At 32.7% G+C, this 19,778-nt stretch overlaps 1 protein-coding gene across 1 annotated transcript; it reads right to left on the reverse strand.

Moving 5' to 3' along the window:
- Positions 1-9,988: 9,988 nt before the first annotated feature.
- LOC113754478 (putative polyol transporter 1) lies at positions 9,989-11,975 on the reverse strand. The gene has a single exon (XM_027298914.1). The coding sequence runs from the start codon at positions 11,749-11,751 to the stop codon at positions 10,174-10,176; it is 1,578 nt and encodes a 525-aa protein (XP_027154715.1). The 5' UTR covers positions 11,752-11,975; the 3' UTR covers positions 9,989-10,173.
- Between the last annotated feature and the right edge of the window lie 7,803 nt (positions 11,976-19,778).

The raw sequence follows: 19,778 nt of genomic DNA on the forward strand, positions 1-19,778 counted from the left end.
GACTTGTTTCGTTTGCACTATATATGAAATTTGCAAAAGTTGTACCTTTTTTTCCTTTAATATGGCTCATTCTTTTTATCCTTTTCCAAATATTACTTCGGAAAATTATATTCGAAGAAACAACAATAATTACATTAATGAATGTGCCTATTTCATGCAATCTTCCAAAAGATGCTTCCACAATGGCTTCTTTTCCAATGCATGTGTTCAATTCAAATACTTCTTCTGTTGTTATGTGATCATAGAAAATTTCAGTATAAAAATGTGATTATTTAAAAATAATGGAAAGATGCATTCCTTTTCACCGTAGGGACCAACAAATTCAATGTGCATGCGGTGAGGTCTACTCTGACCAAGAGATATGCATAGAAGTCCAATGGAGCACAGCACGAGGTCTCGTTTAATCATTTCAAGCAACTGCTCTTTTGTTTACTACTATTTATGATGATTTGTGGACTATTCTCTGCTTATGAATTGTGACAAACTTGAATTCTTTATCTTGAATTAAGAAACTTCCGTCTTCTTGTAGCATTACTTTAATTCTTTCCTTTGAAGTTAACAACTTCAAAGTCATAAAAGTTGCGACTTGTCAGTAGGCTTTTGGTCCTTTGAAAAAAAAAAAAAAGGGGGCTTTGGTCTATTCCCAGTTGGATAAGTAGACGCAAGCTTTTGAATGGTCCTGGTTGGATACATAACCATCATATTGTCCTAGAAGAAACTATAATAGTTCAATACTTCCACCTCAAAAGTAACTGCAAAATATATCATAAAACTCTTTGGTTGTTCATGTATCAATTCACCCTTTATTTAATTGTGTTAAATTGTTAAGATTCTCCCACTTGATCCTTCATTCAACACCTACGATGGTTCTGTGACGTGTGGCCTTAAGCAAGAAAATTTTTTGTCTCGCCCTAATACATCTATATCTATATGTTTCGCAGAGTGAGTTTTTAATAGAGACACTCTCAACGGATTCCAAACTTCTCATTCTTTTTTCTATATTTTTGTATTTATTTTAATACATAAAATCTAATTAAAAACTTTAAAATAGTGGGTTATAACTAATCCTATCACTAGTCAAATTTAAAATTTAAAACTTTCTCACTATCTCCTTCATAAATCGTTTATAGTTTGTTATTTATACTTTAAGTCCTTTTTTGCTCCTTAATTAAATAAAATACATTGGTCAAGCCAAAATTCTCAGGGATAATTGATTAGTCTCATCTTAAAATTATTCACCGTATTATATTTTTATCACTTTAGCCCCTTTTATTTCTTCATTAAAGAGGATTAATTTATATAGCCAAATCCTCGAGATAATGTGATTAGTACTATTTTTTAGTTATTCATCCAATTATTTCTTTGTCGCTTTCCTTTTGGGTACAATAATCATTTGTCAAAATCTTCTAATGATATACTCGATTACTCTTATTTTTTTAATAATTTATGTTACAATTACTAAATCAATTTTATTGTGGTCTTAAACTTATCCCTTTGTTTGGTATTCAGCAAGCTTAGGGCACTTTAATAGGTTTGCTTTTTATAATTTTTATGTTGGATTTTATTCAGTAGGTTTTTTTTCAAAAGTTTTAAAATTTGAATGTTGAAATTATACTCTAACATTAAATTGGAGTATGTAAATAACAATTATGACATTTTATTTGCACTTAGAATAAACTCAATATTAATATCGTGCAACCATCTAGATGACTTTTCATTTAGCACATGTACAACAAAAAGTGCATGTAAAGAAAAATTTATGTATGAATTTTAAATTAATAAAGGTGTATTTAGAAGGTTGCTTCTGGTGGTATTTTAGTAAAATTTTGATAAAAAGGTTGTATTTCACCAAATTTACATCTAAAAGTTTACTTTTTCTCGATGATTGCAATTCTAGCTTTTTATTTGATTAAAAACACTTAAAAATTGAAGCAGCAACTTGGAAAAGTAATTCTAACTTTTTATATGTCCAAAAACAGATAATGAATCCTAAATAGTGAAAGGATTGGAAAGGTAGGACTGTCGGGTTAGGGAAGGTAAGGATTAGGGAAGAGTTATCAAATTAGATGATTCATGTGAGTTTGGACAAGTTATAATGAGGTTAACCTATATATTCCTACTTATATAATTATTAGAATTGCAATTATATTTTAATGAATATAGTTTTATATCGGTTTGGATTATCCAATCACCCATTTGCGGCCCGCTACTAAATTTTATTTACTTCTTCATCCACATTTTGTTTAGCAACAAAATAGTAAATCATATCAACATATCAAGTTAATAAATCAATTTTTACCTAAAGAAAGAGAAAAAACATAAAAAATTGCTTAGAGGAGCCTAAAATGGTCATCATAGTGAGTTTCAAATTTTGTCACTTTACGGCAATCTAAAAATAATTTAGGTATTAATGCAAACAATCAATTAACATTCACGAAATTTATTAAACTTTTATTAAAGGAATGGAGGAAGTAGGATAAATTTTGAAAAATAAAATAATAGAAATTAAAGAAGAGGAAAACGATGAATACATCTTTGCAAAAATTAGAATATAATTGTTAGAGTAATTTAGATTTACCTACTAATGATTGAATTTGAATCTACGTCTAATTTAATTAAGTCAAAACAAGTGATCCAAATCTGTCAATTTCATACCCACTAATTAATGGGTTAATTTGGTCACCCATTTGAATCCAATTAAATTACACACGCAAACTCATTTGTTAATAGGCGAGCCAAGTAAATAGGTTATCATTTACATTTAAAAATAGATGAAAATAATAGTAGAATATGAGAGAAGTGGGCTATAAAATTGGATAAGAGATATGATAATTGGGTGGGAGCGAGATAGAATAAAGAGAAAATAGGATTTGATGAAACGAGAAAGGGTTGTAGGGATACAAGAAATTGGATAGGATTTGAAAGAACGAGAAACGGTTATAGGGATGTGAGAAATTTGATTCAAAAAGTAAAAAGAAGAATAGTGGAGAGTAGGGGAAATATCGAGAAGAGAGGAGGTTGGAGGTGAAAAAAGTGATACGAAGGAAGAGAATATGAAAGAAAAGGGTAATAATGTTGTGTTTGGTCATATTTCTCCTCCCTCCCTTATAAACTCCTGCATAGCACGGACCAAAATACTAGTATATATGTAAGCAAGAAAATATGTTCTTGTTGATCTCAGAAGTGAAGCTTGTACGCAGGAATGTGTAGATTCCAATTACATCCAATTCATCACTATTTAACTACACAAACTATCATGAGCTAAAACACACGAGGCAAGCCAAGCTCCAAAGCCAATTCCCAGCTGGTTCTAGATAAAGGGATGTTCCTCTAACCTGCTGCCACATCCTTAACAGGAGCCAAGACTGCAGAAACTATGCCCACAGCCGAGATATATCTCTGCCTGGTCAACAAATGCGTTTGGGTGGCAGTCCAAGTGCAAACGCAACCCCCTTTTGTGATATAGTAATATCACAAGGAGAAAAATATTTAATGGCTAAGGTTGAAAATTTAGTAATCAAATATTAATCTACGTTCAGATCTCCTTTTCCCTTCCCTCTTGACTTCTTAAATCCGACACTTCCTCTGATTAAAAATTTTAAAATAAGGGAAACAGAAAAAAATGTAAAAAGAAATATTGTAAGGATATTGAATTTTAGAAATATGGCCCCTTGTTGCAATATGGCAAGAGAAAAAGAAAAAAAAATTAAAGATTTTGGTATCATTTTTTTTCGTGTAGTGTAACCCTCTCACTTGTACTCTCCTCTGGTACCACCCAACCCCACTCAACCCTCTCCCCACCCCAATTTTTGTATCTTACCGTCACATTATCCTTAAAGGTTGATATTCTTGAAATTTTATATAGATGGAGATTGTGATATTTTAGTGCTGCTAAAATATTATAGATTCTTGAAAGCTATTTGGTTGTAAAATTAGTAAGGGTGTTATGTTACTTCGTAGCTTCCTTTAATGATCTTTTCAGGCTTAAAATTTTGTGCAATCAACTAATTATATATACCAAGTTGTTTGTAAAATAAAGTGGGAAAAATGTATAATTTTCTATGGTTAAATGTGATATCGATCAGTCTAGTGACCACCTAGTAATACAATTATGTTATTGCTTGTAAATGGAATCAAATCCCCATTAATTATTAAACATGTTGGTTTTATTGGGGTTCTTGTTTAATTTTCAGCACACATAAATTTGAGGTGCAGCAAGATATCATCAGCTTAAGTCAATTTTTGAGGCTACTCATGATGTATCCATCAAAACGGTGTCCGTTTACACTCGTCAGCTTTTCAAGGTCAGAGAATCTCCCCCACCTGTAGACTTTCCCGGGCTACGTGTATACTAATAATACTGTCATTTGGAATTTTGTACGTCAACCAAACATGAATTGGTTTCTTGGATAGGATAACATTACAGGGGTTTCTGAGGTTTGTCGGGGTCTTTATCTCTTAGCAGCAGTAGCCTTACAGGTTTTCTGTGGGGTTTCTATCCCACATCATTCTTGGGAGTTAAGGGTTGGGTAGTTAAATCCCCAGGAAGATCTCAAAAGTTGCCGGCTTTTGAGCAGCAGCCTTACAGGTTTTCTGTGGGGTTTCTATCCCACATCATTCTTGGGAGTTAAGGGTTGAGTAGTTAAGTTTCCAGGAGGATCTCAAAAGTTGCTGGCTTTTGAGGTTACTTCTGATATTAGGTTTATCTGTCTAATTTGTTACTTCTGTAAGAAAAGGAAAAAGGATAGGATTTTAAATTTAATGTCGTTGCTCAGTAGCTTTGTTCTATGCCAAAGAGTTGTTGTCCGCCTAAAAATAAAAACCCATATAAGTCAAGAGAGGAGTTGTTTTCCTTCTAAAATGGCTCATATGAGTCAAAGGCGTGAATGGTTTATAACTTGGTCGAGACCCCTACAGCTAGGAGTGGCAGTCCCAATAATCCCCGTCCCAGTCCCATCCCGCTTTTCTTCCCCGGATGTTAATAAAAATTTATCATATAATTTTGGCATAGTAAAAAATTAAGTATTTAAATATTAATACTTCATCAAATAATTATTCATTATAATTTTACAATTAAAATCTATAAAAATAATTAAACAAAAGTTATTTGAATACAATTCAACATGATAAAACAAATACAATTAAAATAGTCAAGTTTTTACTTTTGAAACAAATACAATCACTAAATCATTATTGTGTGTTTTTTTTTAAAAAAAAGTGTAATTATGTTAAGTGTAATTAGTAATTTAGTATAAATGTATTAGTAAATTTAGTATAACTAATTAATAATTTCTATTAGTAGACATGTATAATTATTAGTATAATTGATAATATCAATTATATTACATATATTAATATATATTATATAATACTTATAACTAATAATAATATTATTATAGGTATGTAACTAATTAAATTAAATATTATATATATATATATATATATATATATATATCTTATATATTATCTTCATCTTAGATGGCACTTGCCTCAATTACCATCCCTACCCACACAACTTAAAGTATTAGAAACCCAAACCAACTAATTCTAATCCCTATGAAATGCTTTACGTGCATGTCTTGTTCTTGGAGGCTACACATGTAGAAATTTTTCTTCACATTAATTTCAAAGTAAGTCTTCATTGGAGAAAGAAATATAGATTCACATAAAATTTTTAGGCAAAATTATTGAAAATGATTACAATAAATCTTGGCTCAAAAAAGAGTTTTATACTTATATGTCCTTTCGGAGAAACTAATAGAAGGTCATCCAATTAATGTTATTATCGCGCTATATATAATTCACTTCATATATATATATATATATATATGCTTTTTCAATGCTCAAACCACTTATTCAAAGAATGTAAACATTTAAGAGATTAAATTTTCATAACGAGCAAGTACATAAATACAAAACTTTTTTGAGAAAGTATGCACAAAAGTGTTCACCTTTTTTTTTTTTGGGGTCACTATCCAACATGCAATGTATATGCACCTAGGCTAGTTTTTTCAACATTAATTTTGTCCCTCATGCTTTAGATTTTGTTATTATTCTCATGCATTTACTTGCTTGCTTCTTTAAAGTTGACCTGTCTTGTTTAAGATATTTGACAAAATTTTCAATCCGCTTGGTGATTTTCTACCAAATATTTTAAAATTAATTTAGATTGCAAAAAAGAGGGATAAAACCTTTTTATTTGATAAGGTAAATAAAGAAATCGAGTTCACAAGCAACTGATAGGGAATCAAATTTTCCATTAATTCAACACAGATGTGTCACCAATGATTTTGGCCACGAGGGATTAAGCATTCTCTGCAGTGGGTCATTACATCCGTTGATGGGTAAATTTGTGGTTGCCAGACTCAGCACGTCGGCAAATTTACACCCAACTTAGAACGCTATATGGGCACGTCAAGACAATGATTAAGGCTGTTTGGTTAGGATTTTTTTTTTTTTTTTGCTTTTCCTAATTTAAATGTGCATTTGAAATTCTTGATATATCTGTTTATTCTTCTTTTAACTTCACCGAAGAAAGAAATATATTTGGATCCATGCAAATATTTATAAAGAGTTTTCATTAAACAAAGTTTAAAATTTTTTATCTGTGCACCCGTCCACTTCAATGAAGAACAATTATTGTAAGATCATTTGCTGAACAAAGTATGTAAAATTCTCTTCTGTGAGTTATCAATTTTTGGTACTTATTCTTGGAAATGGCCTAATCCAACCTGTTATTACTTAAAGTGGTCCATGCCAATAATTCTGGTGCAAATTGATAAAGAAATAGACTAATAAGGTGTAATTTGTCCTATATTATATCAACAAACCACAAACGTAGCTATTGCAGCATAATGTATTAGGTGGATTTTTCTTAATTAAGATGCCAACTGGATTCTAGCATTATTGAATCAATCAAATAACTTTCAAGGATATATTTTCTCGATGAAACAATTACGTGATTGGAGACAAAAAAAAAAAAATAAATCTCCCTTTCGTCTTTCCATTAGCAATTTTTTTTTCAATTTAGTAAAAATTTGAATTTTAATATATCTCTTTCAGCAGTTAAATCTATGTCGCACATTTTGTCAATGGATTTATACGTTTTAGGTTGTCGTATCAAAGTTTATGTTAACGTGTCGGTCTAGCGTTGCCCTCGTCGACCACTCATTAAGATGCATTTCAAGTATTAAACGTTTGAAGAACTAAGATTAATTAGAAAAAAACATATTAACAAGAAACAAGTGTTAAACAAGAAAAAAAACTTATTAACAAGTGTTAACATAACAACGGTGGGCAAAAGAAACAAGAAACAAGTGTATATAAATAGTAGTACATACCACCGGATGTTGGTGCAAGTGGAAGGGACTTGCATCTCTTAACCATGAGGTTTCGGGTTCGAAACTCATGGAGATGGAGAAAATAACGTTGGAAGAGTTTTCCAGTTTTCCCTGCAAAAGGTCCGACGCAACTCGAGCAGGATTAGTCGCAGACTGTAAAATAGATGCGGACATTTGTAGATTAATACCAAAAAAAAATAGTAGTACTTGTGTTAAAACAAGGCAACATTATGCCTTAAGTCAATTTCTTGTACTATTTTGTAGTGCCTCTGGTCAACAGTGGTGGGGGCTATTGTTGCATCTATGAGCTGGACAAAAGTCAAGCACGTGGGTAGAAGAAAGCCACGACGTTACTCTCTTTTGTGGCCTTGGTGTGTTTTGTTTTTACTCATTATCGTCCCTATCAATTATCAAATCACATACGTAAAGGGTACTTCATTAGGCAATTTCTTCCAAATATCATCGCAAATTTCAGCAGCGAAATCGCTTGAGAATCCATCACTCTCTTATAGGAGTGGAACACGAAGAGAGAGTAATAGCAATAGTTATTCCCACGACAAAATTAAGAAGCAAACTTAATCATTTTTCCTTTGACCGTTTGAACAACCTCCCCAAAAAACAACTCCCAAGGCCCCATCACCATATATTGTCTAAACCGAGATCGTTATTCTTCTCCCAGTCACTTTCCAATTTCTTTCCTTATGTTTGGCCGTGGACTTCACCTACCACAGCTACTGAATTGTTCTGGCAAATTGCTGAATTTGTTGTCTTTCTTGTGCTCTTTTACGAATTGTCCAAAATCTAAAAAATTAGGATTTGTTTGGATTGTATTTTTTTGAACTTTTTGTAAACAAAATTACTGTAGTCATTTGATATATGCAAGATAAAAAGGTGATTGAAAAATGTGTTCACTGAAAACGTAGTAATTTTTCAAAGAAAAATTGCAATCCAAAAATATATTTTTTTTTATAAAAAAATTACTGTAATTCTTTAAAGAATTATAAAGGAATTTATTATTAATTTCTATGGATGTGAGAAGTGAGAAAGACTTGCAAGCCAATTGAGTGATTAACCATAACATAACATATTGCTGTGGTGGGCTGGTTAGTCATTATCCATGACACAGCCCTGTCCACACCAGTCACACTTCAGACTGTGTGTCTTCTAGTACATGTAACACAGGTGCAAGCTACATCCGACGGAAACCTCACCCTAGTCTTCTGCTATTACATAAAAACCTAGCCATTGACCACTATATACTGTGCGTCTCGTAGAAATGAAATCTAAAATTTAAATTTATTAATTTATTGAACATATTAAAATTTAAATTTATTAAATTTAAATATTAAATTGAATTATCCAACAGAATTCTAGTGTTCTTGGACATGTAACCGCATGTTTGGCCTTGTCTGGATTGAAGTTTTTTAATAAAAAATTTTTATATTTTTTGTAATCACATTTTCTTACGTGTTTTTCACGATCACCTCTAAGTGCCATGTGGACAAATCTGGCTTATTTGTCCCACACTCATTGGTCTAGCCTATAAGCGTTCATTCATTATGCCACGTGGATAGTGCAATTTTGGTTGCATTGTTTTGAGAAAGTGTAGAAAGACGTTTTCACCCTTCAATTTGTACTGGATATCCCAAACAGTCACTCACTGTTGGGGGATAAAAATGTTAGCAAGACAATAATATTCTTCCCCAATTATTTTGGTGGGGCTTGGCATGAAAAATACTAGTAACATTCTTGTTTGAGTAGCTATTTTTTTCCCAAAAAATTTCTACGTTTTTTGTGAAAACATTTTTTCAATCACCTTTTTATCTCATATATAATAAATCACTACATTATGTTTTCCTATAAAATCTCTAGAAAATAGCAATCCAAATGTCCTATTATTCCCTAAAAATCTCAAATGTCCTATTCTAAACTGTAGCCTAATGCTCACTAGCAAAAGTATAAATTCCTCTGAAAGCAGTAGTAATTCTTCCCAATTCCTTTTATGGAGACTTTTCACATCACCTACCCTCTAATAATTGTTTGCTGGCGGAGACCTGACTTTTAGATGGGAATAATAATCAAGGATGGCTTTTTAGTACCGTTGGATTTGCCTGCCTTACACAGGAAGACCTGTCGGCTGAGGAATATGTCCTTGGCACTTTGCCAGGCCTCTTCGGAATTTTTCGGCCCCAGCCCCATTACAAGGGTGTTACCAATAACGCTGTTCTTTATGCCATCGTTGGAGGAATATTGGTATGAAGTGGGGCTTTGGCTGGGCAAAATGGTGCTCTTCCCCCTTTGGAGAAGACGCAGAAGAGCGCTCAAAGCTTTTGTTAGTGTGAACAATGTATTGTAGAAGATACTTGGGTGATGAATATGTACTTGGTCTGCACCAGTCATGCACACTCTTCACAAAGTGCACTGCTGTTGAAACCTGCCCTTTTTTTTTCTTTTTGCTCCATACATTGGTTTGATTAGTAGCAGTAGTAGTATGCCCAGACCACACAAGAAGTTGCCATTATTTACGTCAACAATTTTTTTGTCTTTTGGACTCTGATGTTGCGTGGTTATAGAAACAGATTATGAACTCTCTTTTTGTTCTTCTTTTGTGGAGGAAATATAATTGAATTGAATCTTGGAGAAGTGTATAGACAATCATTTGGCTCTTATATGTAATATAGTAGATTTATTGATCTCTTTTGTTTGTGTACATAAACATGTTTTTGCCTTACATGATGCTATATCTAATTGAATGCCAACGGCACAGCCAAGACTCACCTACTCAATTCATATTTTCTAGTCATAATCATATACTAGCAGAGTATAGTCTAATCTAAGCCAGATCGTTCTTCTCCTTCTTTTCACTTTCCAATTTCTTCTTTTCCTCCAACTCTCTGACTGTGGACCTCCACTTGCAAAAGGTGCCGAACAATTCCTCCATCTCCTCGAGGCCTCTGCCCCGCGTCTCCGGCAGCAATGTGAAGAAGAAAACGAAGGCGACAGACGCAATTCCCCCGAACAAAAAGAAGGCCCCGCCTATGGTGATGGCCTTGTACAATGAAATGAAGGTCATTAGAATGACCCCGCTGATCAACCTGTTCATGGACGCCGCCAAGCCGCTTCCCAGAGCCCTTAACCTCAGGGGGAAAATCTCCGAGCTGTAGACCCAAGCAACCGGACCTAACCCCATTGAAAACGTTGCTACGCTCGCCAACACGCAGAAAAAGGAAAAAGCTATGGCCCCGGTTAGCTTCTCGTTCGGATGCTGATCGATCACCGTCAATCCAATGCCCAGTCCCACCAGGGAGCATACCAAACCAGCGGTGCTTGTTAAGAGCAGTATCCGCCGTCCGAACTTGTCTAGATAGAATGTAGACACTAAGATGAAGATGGTCTTGGTGACCCCAACAGATATGGTGGCCAGTAGCTTACCGCTGTCGCTCTTTATACCGGCGTTCCCAAAGATTGTGGGGCTGTACATCACCACCGAGTCAATGCCGCTAGCTTGCTGGAAGAAGCATAAACCGATGCCTGCGATCGTGATGTGCAGGACCGCCCGCGTGGGATGGATGAACATTTCCCTCCATGCACCTTTACCACCGGTTCTGTCCTTGGGAACCTCTACCACCTCGTCGTGGTTGTCCTCGGGGATGCCGGCAGCCTCCTTAATGTCGGCTAATCTCTCCTGGGCTTCTTGTAAAGATTCCGAGGTTTTCTCCAAAATTCTTCTGGCCATCCCTACTTTGCCTTGCAACACCAGCCAACGTGGCGACTCCGGCATGACCAAGGCCCCCACGAACAGCATTACCGACGGAATTGCGCCAACTCCCATCATGAATCTCCACCCCAAGTTGGTGGGAAGCTTGGCGAAGAAATAGTTGGACACGTATCCCAGCAGCACGCCAAAATTGATGAACACTTCCGTGAAAGAAGTGATGAATCCCCGAATTGATCTTGGAGAGATCTCGGAAGAATATACGGGGGCTATCATCATAGCATACCCAACTCCGATTCCGGCGACAAACCGGCCGACCATAAGGAAGGCATAGTTGGTGGCAAATGCCATCAAAAAGGCCCCGACGAAGAAGATTACTCCGGCCATGGCTATGGTGTATCGTCGGCCTACCCAGTCGCACGTCCGACCAGCAATGGCAGAACCCAGAAGAGAGTAGACGTTGATGGTTCCCACCAAGACTTCTTTTTGGACATCGGAGATTTTAAGATCCCTCTGTATGTAGATCATTCCTCCGCTCATCACTCCCGTATCATAACCAAGTAGGATTGATGACATGCAAGCTAAAAGCGCACAAGCTAAGGCATACTTGTTTTTTGTGGCCTTTGGAGGAGGACCAAAATCTGGATTAGATGACTCAACTCCCCTAGTAACAGCTCGACTTTGCGGGTCTGCCATGAGGAATCGAGGAGGAGGAGGATGGAAAGAGTACTAGTATTTTTGTGCTGGTATTGTGAAGAAGATGATGTGAAATGATTGATACAGGTTCTAGTGGGGAAGGAATTTGAGAACACCAACTCAAAGAACATTAGGTTTGGAAGGGATTGGAATGGCCGAAAGGAATGAGCGTTGGGCTACTTAAATTGGTCGAGTGCCACATGAGGGGGATTTACTTGATTGGAAAATTCTTCTATCTAACTCCTAAAACTTGGGCCGACCGTCATCGAGAGCCGTAGAGGCATATTTGGACTAATAGAAATAAGGCACATAAGCTGGTGCTGGCCAAAGAGAATCTCTTGTTATAATGCAAGAGATTCCTTGCCCTTTGGGCTATTTAAAACTCTACCTTTGAGCGATTTAAATGGATATAAAACCCGCAAATTCTTCGCATATCAATCAATCATGCATAAATGATAAAACACCTACCTCGCGTAAGTCTGCAACATTGCATAAATTTCTTGTCAAGGATATGTTTGTGTTTATCCCCTTTATTGTCATCCCTAATCTACCCATACTACTAATCGCTATTTTCATCCTTAATTCGATATTGGCGAGAATTTTATTCAAACGATTTGTCAAACGGATACTCATGGGACACTCGTTAAAATATATTTGAAGTGTCATAAGTTAGCGGTGGTCAAAGGAAATCTCTGGTTATGATGCAATAGATTTCTTGCCTTTTGAGCTATTTAAAACACCGCCTTTGAGCAATTTGTATGATAGATAACTTACAAATTGTTCGCATATCAATGCATAAATTTATTGTCAAGTATATGTTTGTGTTTATTTCCTTTATTGTCATCCCTAATCTACCCATACTACTAATCGCTACTCTCATCCTCCTTATCCTTAGTCCATTATTGGCAAGAATCTTATTTAAAATGTAATTCTAAAATAATGCTAAGAGCCTATTTGATTGATCCAAACCATTACTGAACTTTATTTCTACTTTGGTAGTCTACAATATACCTCTCGATCCTTTAAAAACATCGTACTTTACATTTTTTTGGACCATTTTCCAAACATTTGTCATGTTTAACATTTCAATCTATTTCAAGCTAATCATTCATGAAACACTACCTCACGTATGTCTGCAACATTGCATAAATTTCTTGTCAAGGATACGTTTATTCCCTTTATTGTCATGCCTAATCTACCTAACTTTATTTCTACTTTGGTAATCTACTATATATTCCCTCTATCCTATTGGAAATTATGGTATTTTCCTTTTTGAATTGTTTCAAAATATGTTTTTCACGTTTGACATTTCAAGCAATATTAAGTTGTGTGAAGTCTCGTTTATTCCCTCCCCTCCATTATTGATGTATTGTGTTGATGATAATGCATGGGTAGCGTGGTCCACAAATTGTCGTGTGGTCTCGCAGGACACGACACGCATCTTGCGCGAAGTTTGACTTCCAGCTTCGGCAGGAGTCGTCACCGAGAATCATTTATACGGCTCTTTCGAAACCCCAGCTGAAGAGCTGACGTATGATTTAAACCAAAATCATATCTTATACGGTTTTGTTAGGCGCATAGAAAAAAATTATACCCAGAGGATAATTTCATTTGTCTTTTCCCCAATAAATAAAATATTTTGAGATGACTTAATTCATGATTTTTTTTAAAATCTTTCAATTTTTAAGCCATTTTCAAATGCACTAATTTGTTTAAGAATAATCAACATTCACAAAACAAATCCATATTGGAAGCAAGAAAAAAAATAAGTGAATAATTTTAGATTCACTCAACTGCTAAACAAGCAAACTAAGGCATGTTATCACTTATATGTATGTGAAAGTAGCCATTTTAATTAGAATTGTTTGTTACTCCTACGTGGCATGCCTAATTGAAGAGAATTAATAGGTTATGGATCACTTGGATTTTACCCATAGTGAATCCTATTTGGATTATATTATATGTTTAAAAATTATCCATAATTTTTAAAATAACTTTAAAAAATAACTAATCTTATCATAATGATATCTGCTTTCTATCAACTTATTACATAAAATTATAATAAAACCTTTTTTAAATCACAATTATTGAAATCTTATATATCCCATAAATTGTTTCTTTTCATCACCATATCATTTATTAGTATTCAAATTGTTCATCATCTCTTTCCTTAGTTTTGAATTAACTTAGTGTAAAAATGAGAATTAATTATTACACTAACAGATTTATCAATATTGTCGAAAAAATGGATTGCTAGATCTTTTCTACTTAATTAAATATGAATACATAGTTCTAGATTTATGGTCGTTATAAAAATTTAAATTATCTAAAAGAATATTTACAAAAGAAAATATCTGTCAAGTTTTTGATATGGGGTACATTATTTAATATATACTATCATATTATAGTGAAAGTATGCAAACAAATTTTTAAAAATTAGTAAATAATTGAACATTTAGAATACATTAATTTTTCAAAGTTAATATGAATGAACATGTAGGATTGTTGTTAATTTTTGTATTCAAATTATTCATATTTGTATAAGTTCATAATAAATTTAAAAAAAGACTGTACTAAGGTATGGACAAAATTCTAGTCCTACTTGGGAAAAAAAACTACTCACTACCAAATTCCATTTAAATGTAGTCTATGAAAGTGCCTGCTCCTGTCATTTTTCTTTACTATCTCAAAAAGTGCAAAAGCAAATGGCAATTCTATTAGCCAAAGGCAAGGACAAGGACACGCTTGTAAGAATAAACATAGACAAGTAACACCATCTCTTAAAAATTTAAAGAAAAATAAAATAGAATATCTGCAAATAATTCAGCAGAAGGGCAAAAGATTGCAAACCAATATGCTAGATATTATAAGGCAATTGATGGCTTCAAAAACTCCAAGTAAACGTCTATACATGTACACATGCTTTAGTCAATAAGTGCACATTTTTTCCTTGTGTACGAAAGTCATACAACAACTACTAAATGAAGATGGAGTAGAAGATGAAATTCTTACGTATCCCAGACAAATTTTCTTGGTTGAGGTAGCTTAATTTGTGGGTGATTGAACCAAATTTTTTTGACAATGAGCTAATTACAGAGTATTTGATAAGATTTTAGATGGTAATCCCATTGGAAATCCCGATCGGTTCGACTAGTTGAATCGCAAACTGGTCATGTCTTCGATTCGATTCAATGACTAATCCAAAAAATCAATCGAAATAGTCAAATTCGGTCAAGAACTGATTGAACCAGTAAAAAATGAGAGGTTCAATCGATTTTTTTAAATTAAATTTTACTAAAATAAATAAAAAAACTATTAAACATTTGAACCGGTGTTAAATCAATTGAACCAATCGAATTACAAACCGAAAGGTTTCAGTTCACTTTCCAATATGAATTTAAAAACATTGGTTGGAATTTTCAGAAGAAGATTGTGATAAAGCAGCTGATTTCTTTTGACTAGAACAAACGAGCTCTTTTAGGCGGTCCTACTTTGACCCAATTGTTTGTCACATGAGTCAGCACATTGTAAAGGCCAAACTTAAAACAAAAAGATTTTGCAAATGGATAAGTGGATTTACTCTGACGTAAAAAGCGGGAGTCCCAAAGTTCGACACAGTTTTCGGAACAGGGTAGTAAATACTTCTATCCTTATACAAGTTCCAAACTGGATAATTTCACAAACTTCTCATGCCATAAGGTGTTGTGTCACAAATTAAAAGGAGAAGCAAATCACGTAAATGCATGCTCATCACGAGAAAGCAAAAAGCTTCTCATGGTAAGCTATTGCATCACAAATTAAAAGGAGAAGTAAATCACGTAAATGCATGCTCATCACGAGTTTCTGTTGAATTTTTCACAAACGATCTCTACCAATCAAAGAGAGGATAACCAAGGCCAAATTGATGCAATCATAAGGTACTTATCATTTTTCCTTCGTTTGTTGCATTAATATGTTGAAGCCTTCTGCAGATTTAGTTGGAATCCATGTTCAAACGTTTCTCAAATCGTTTCTTTAGTTTTCCTCTAGTGATTCCTCTTGATTATGAAAGAGTTTTTGTCCAATTAGTTGATGAGTTTTCTACTGCTAACGTCATCCTAAATTTAGCACCTTAATATGGGTAGATGAATTATATGAAACTATTAAGATGCTAATTACTAATAAGAGAAAACCTAAGTGTCTTTATATCTAATCAAACTACTAACTACCGTTTGAAGTTATGCAATTCACAAGCATAGTATTATCACTTTACCCCTTAAACTATATCACTACTATTAGTTTACCCCTTAACGTTATCTTTTAATCACTTTACCCCCATAAGTAATTCAACTCAACATGTTAAGAAATTTTGGACAAAAATACCTTTCTATTTTATAGCATTATTAAATTGTTATTATCAATTTATTCGTTTAGATTATATTGATACAATCACTTTAGTTCATAATATTATTTTCTAGACATTTTTCCTCATTGTTAATCTAACTAGTATGGTCAAAAAATTTTAAATATATTTACCCTTTTTATATATAATTAAAAATAAAAAAGTTGGAATGGTTATTCTTCTTTTTTTCACTTTAAGAGATTGAAAAACATAAAAATAAAAGGATTTTCTCAAATTTCTTTTTTTTACGCACTTATTAATACTAGGAAAAGAAAAAGGGATATAAAAGAAGAAGAAAGAAAATTAGATTTTGCAAAGAAAGAAAATAAAGAAAAGTCTAACATTATCGTATTACTTTAAGGTTGTCGGGATTAGGATTGGAATTTGGTAGTAAACAAAAAAGTGAAATAATTTTAAAATAATAAAAGTATTTAATTCTTTCTTATTTGTAATTTTTTAAAAAAGAATTGAGCTCTCTCCCTCTCCCCCTCCTCCTCTCCATCTTTCTATTCTTTTTGGATATTAATAAGATTGCCAAGAATAAAGAAATTAATATTTTAAATTTTTTTTCTTAATATTAAAAAGGAGAAGAGCCACTCTAAAATTTTTTATTATTTTTATTATGCAAAGAGGAGGGTATTTTCTTCTAAAATTTTTTAACTTGCTAAGTTGGTTTAATGGTAGGATAAATTGCCTAAAAAATAACTCTAGAGGGTAAATTGATAATGAGACTATAGTTTATGGGGGTAAAGTGATAATAATTTAAGGGTTAAACATGTCTTTTTACTTTAATTAACAAATTTCATTAAGTTTGACCGTTAGTCTTGGGGTAAAATGACTAAAAGATAACGTTAAGGGGGAAATTGATAGTGGCACCAAACGTTAAGGGGGTAAAGTGATAATAACCCGAAATAGAATAGGGGCAAACTTGTTCCTGGATGTCCTAGAAATTTTGGTTGGCTGTATTGGTTGAGAATATGTTAGTAGTATTAAGAGTTATAACTGCCTTTCAACATTCTAAACGAGGTTGTTAGCTCCACTTCATGATTAATTCATCACCAAATTAAACACATCCAAGTGTTTCTACTTCTTTAGAAGAAGAAAATATAATATGTTGACAAAAGATAGGGGCCCTACTGCACTTTGACTCTCTGTTGCACAAATTTTTGTTCTGCTGTCCTGCTAGAGTTGCTGGTCTTCGTATGCATTGACAAAACTCTTGAACTTCGTCCTACGATGAAAAAAAATAATAAAAATCAGCCAATAATTATTAGCAGCTTCATTTCCTACGGATTTGATATGTCAAAATGAATTATAAGGTGACAAAATGAGTTCCAGTCTTTTATTTGGCGTGGGGAGAAGGAAAGCTGAAGTCAGCTTTACGAAAGCTTAGGCCAGTCTTTCATTTGGTAAAAATATATTATATTTACCCTAATGCAAGGATGAAAATTATTGATTAAACACAAAGGGATTATGCATGCATTTTGAAAATCATAAATAGGTTATGTGGCAAAGCCACTAAATCATCAAGGGTTAAAATGTCATGCATATTACGTTTATATATCTAGACAATTTAAGTTGTTTTAGTGTTTAGACAAGTGCAATTTTGACATTTCAATTAGTTCCGTTACAAAGAATTATTTCCATCACTTTAGCACTTTAATCTAAATTATGAGGAGAATACGTATGATTTTTGGAACCATAAGATGAGTTATATGAATAAGTGCTAAACCACAAGGTGATAAAGTAAAATTTACCATGGTTTAAATAAATAAAATTTGTTATTGGAAGAATTCTATTTCGTTTCACAACAACTCGTCAAAGTTACATATTAGAGGCACGAAGCCTTCATCAAACACGTCTTTTTTTTTTTTCCTTTTAAAAAGCGTCTTTTTTTTTTTAATATGGAGTTTATGAAGAAGAAATTTCAATATAATAAAGAGTGGATAGAGGGCTGGATACAAAATCTGTTACAGATTTTTGGGCCAAAACCTTTAGTTTACATGTGTAAACTAACAATTTTGTCCCCATGTATAAAATATTACTCACTTGTCTCCAATGCTCTAATCAAAATCTTGAACTTATATATATATATATAGATTAATCTTTCTTACAATGTCAGTATATATATATTAATAACAACACCCGCATATTGAGGTAATATTGCCCATCATTCTTCAACAAGATATTTATTTGACATCCTAAGTCCACAACTTATAAATAAGGGTTATTATCGCTTTACCCTCTTAAACTATATCATTACTATCAATTTATCTCTTAACGTTATTTTTTAGTTACTTCACCCTTATAGGTAATTCAATTCAGCATAATAACAAATTTTGAACAAAATTACCCTTTAATTTTATAGCATTATTACATTGCTATTATCACTTTATCCTTTTAAATTTTAGCGATACAATCACTTTACTCCCTAACATTATTTTCTAGGTGTTTACCCTATTGTTGACCTAACTAGTATGTTCAAAAAAATTTTAATGTATTTACCCTTTTTATATATAATTAAAAATAAAAAATTTGGAATGGTTATTCTTTCTTTTCTTTTTTTCCACTCTAAGAGCTCCAAAAACATAAAAATAAAAGGATTTTTTCAAATTTTTTTCACACTTATTAATAGTAAGAAAAGAAAAAAAGATAGGAGAGAAGAAGACAAAAATTAAATTTTACAAAGAAAGAAAAATAAGAAAGAATATGATATTATCGTATTACTTTAACGTCATTGGGGTTAGGATAAGAATTGGGTGGTAAACAGAAAAATAAAATAATTTTAAAATAATAAAAATATTGAATTTTTTCTTATTTGTATTTTTTAAAAATAGAATTGAGCTCTCTCTCTCTCTCTCCCTGCCTACCTTTTTATTTTTTTTTAATGTTAATAAGATTGTCAAAAAAAAGAGATTAATGTTTTGACTTTTTTCTTGATATTAAAAAAGAGAAGAGCCGTTCTAAAATTTTTATTATTTTTATTATACAAAGAGGAGAGTACTTTCTTTTAAAAATTTTTAATTTGCTAAATTGGTTTATTGGTGGGATAAATTGCCTAAAAAAATAACTCTAGGGGTAAATTGATAATAAGACTATAGTTTATGGGATAAATTGATAATAATTTTAAGGGCCAAACATGTCTTTTCACTTAAATTAACAAATTTTGTTAAGTTTGACCATTAGTTTTGGAGGTAAAGTGACTAAAAAGTATCATTGAGAGGGAAATTAATAGTGACACTAAATGTTGAGGGAGTAAAGTGATAGTAACCCTATAAATAATAACTACACATTTCACCTCTCACACTTGATTAAAACCACTAACAAAGACTAAACTTTACCTTTACTCATTTTCTACTACATTCTTAATATACTTGCAACAAACAAACCCATTTAAAAATTATTTGTTAATTTTTTAAGTACAACTAAAACCCATTTAGCCTTGTTTTCTATTTTGATTTGTCCCAAATCATTTATCATGTTCTTAAAAGAGAAATGAAAAAGGACTAATCTCCCCATTCAATTTTCCAAAAGAGCATCAAAATTATGTTTTCAACATTAAATGCTCTAACAAATCAATGCAAAATTTGAAAATTCAAAAACAACTAACAAAATTTAAATTTAAATTAAGGGTTAATCATGAAAA

This window comes from Coffea eugenioides, chromosome 11, assembly GCF_003713205.1.
Source record: "Coffea eugenioides isolate CCC68of chromosome 11, Ceug_1.0, whole genome shotgun sequence".
NCBI lineage: Eukaryota > Viridiplantae > Streptophyta > Magnoliopsida > Gentianales > Rubiaceae > Coffea > Coffea eugenioides.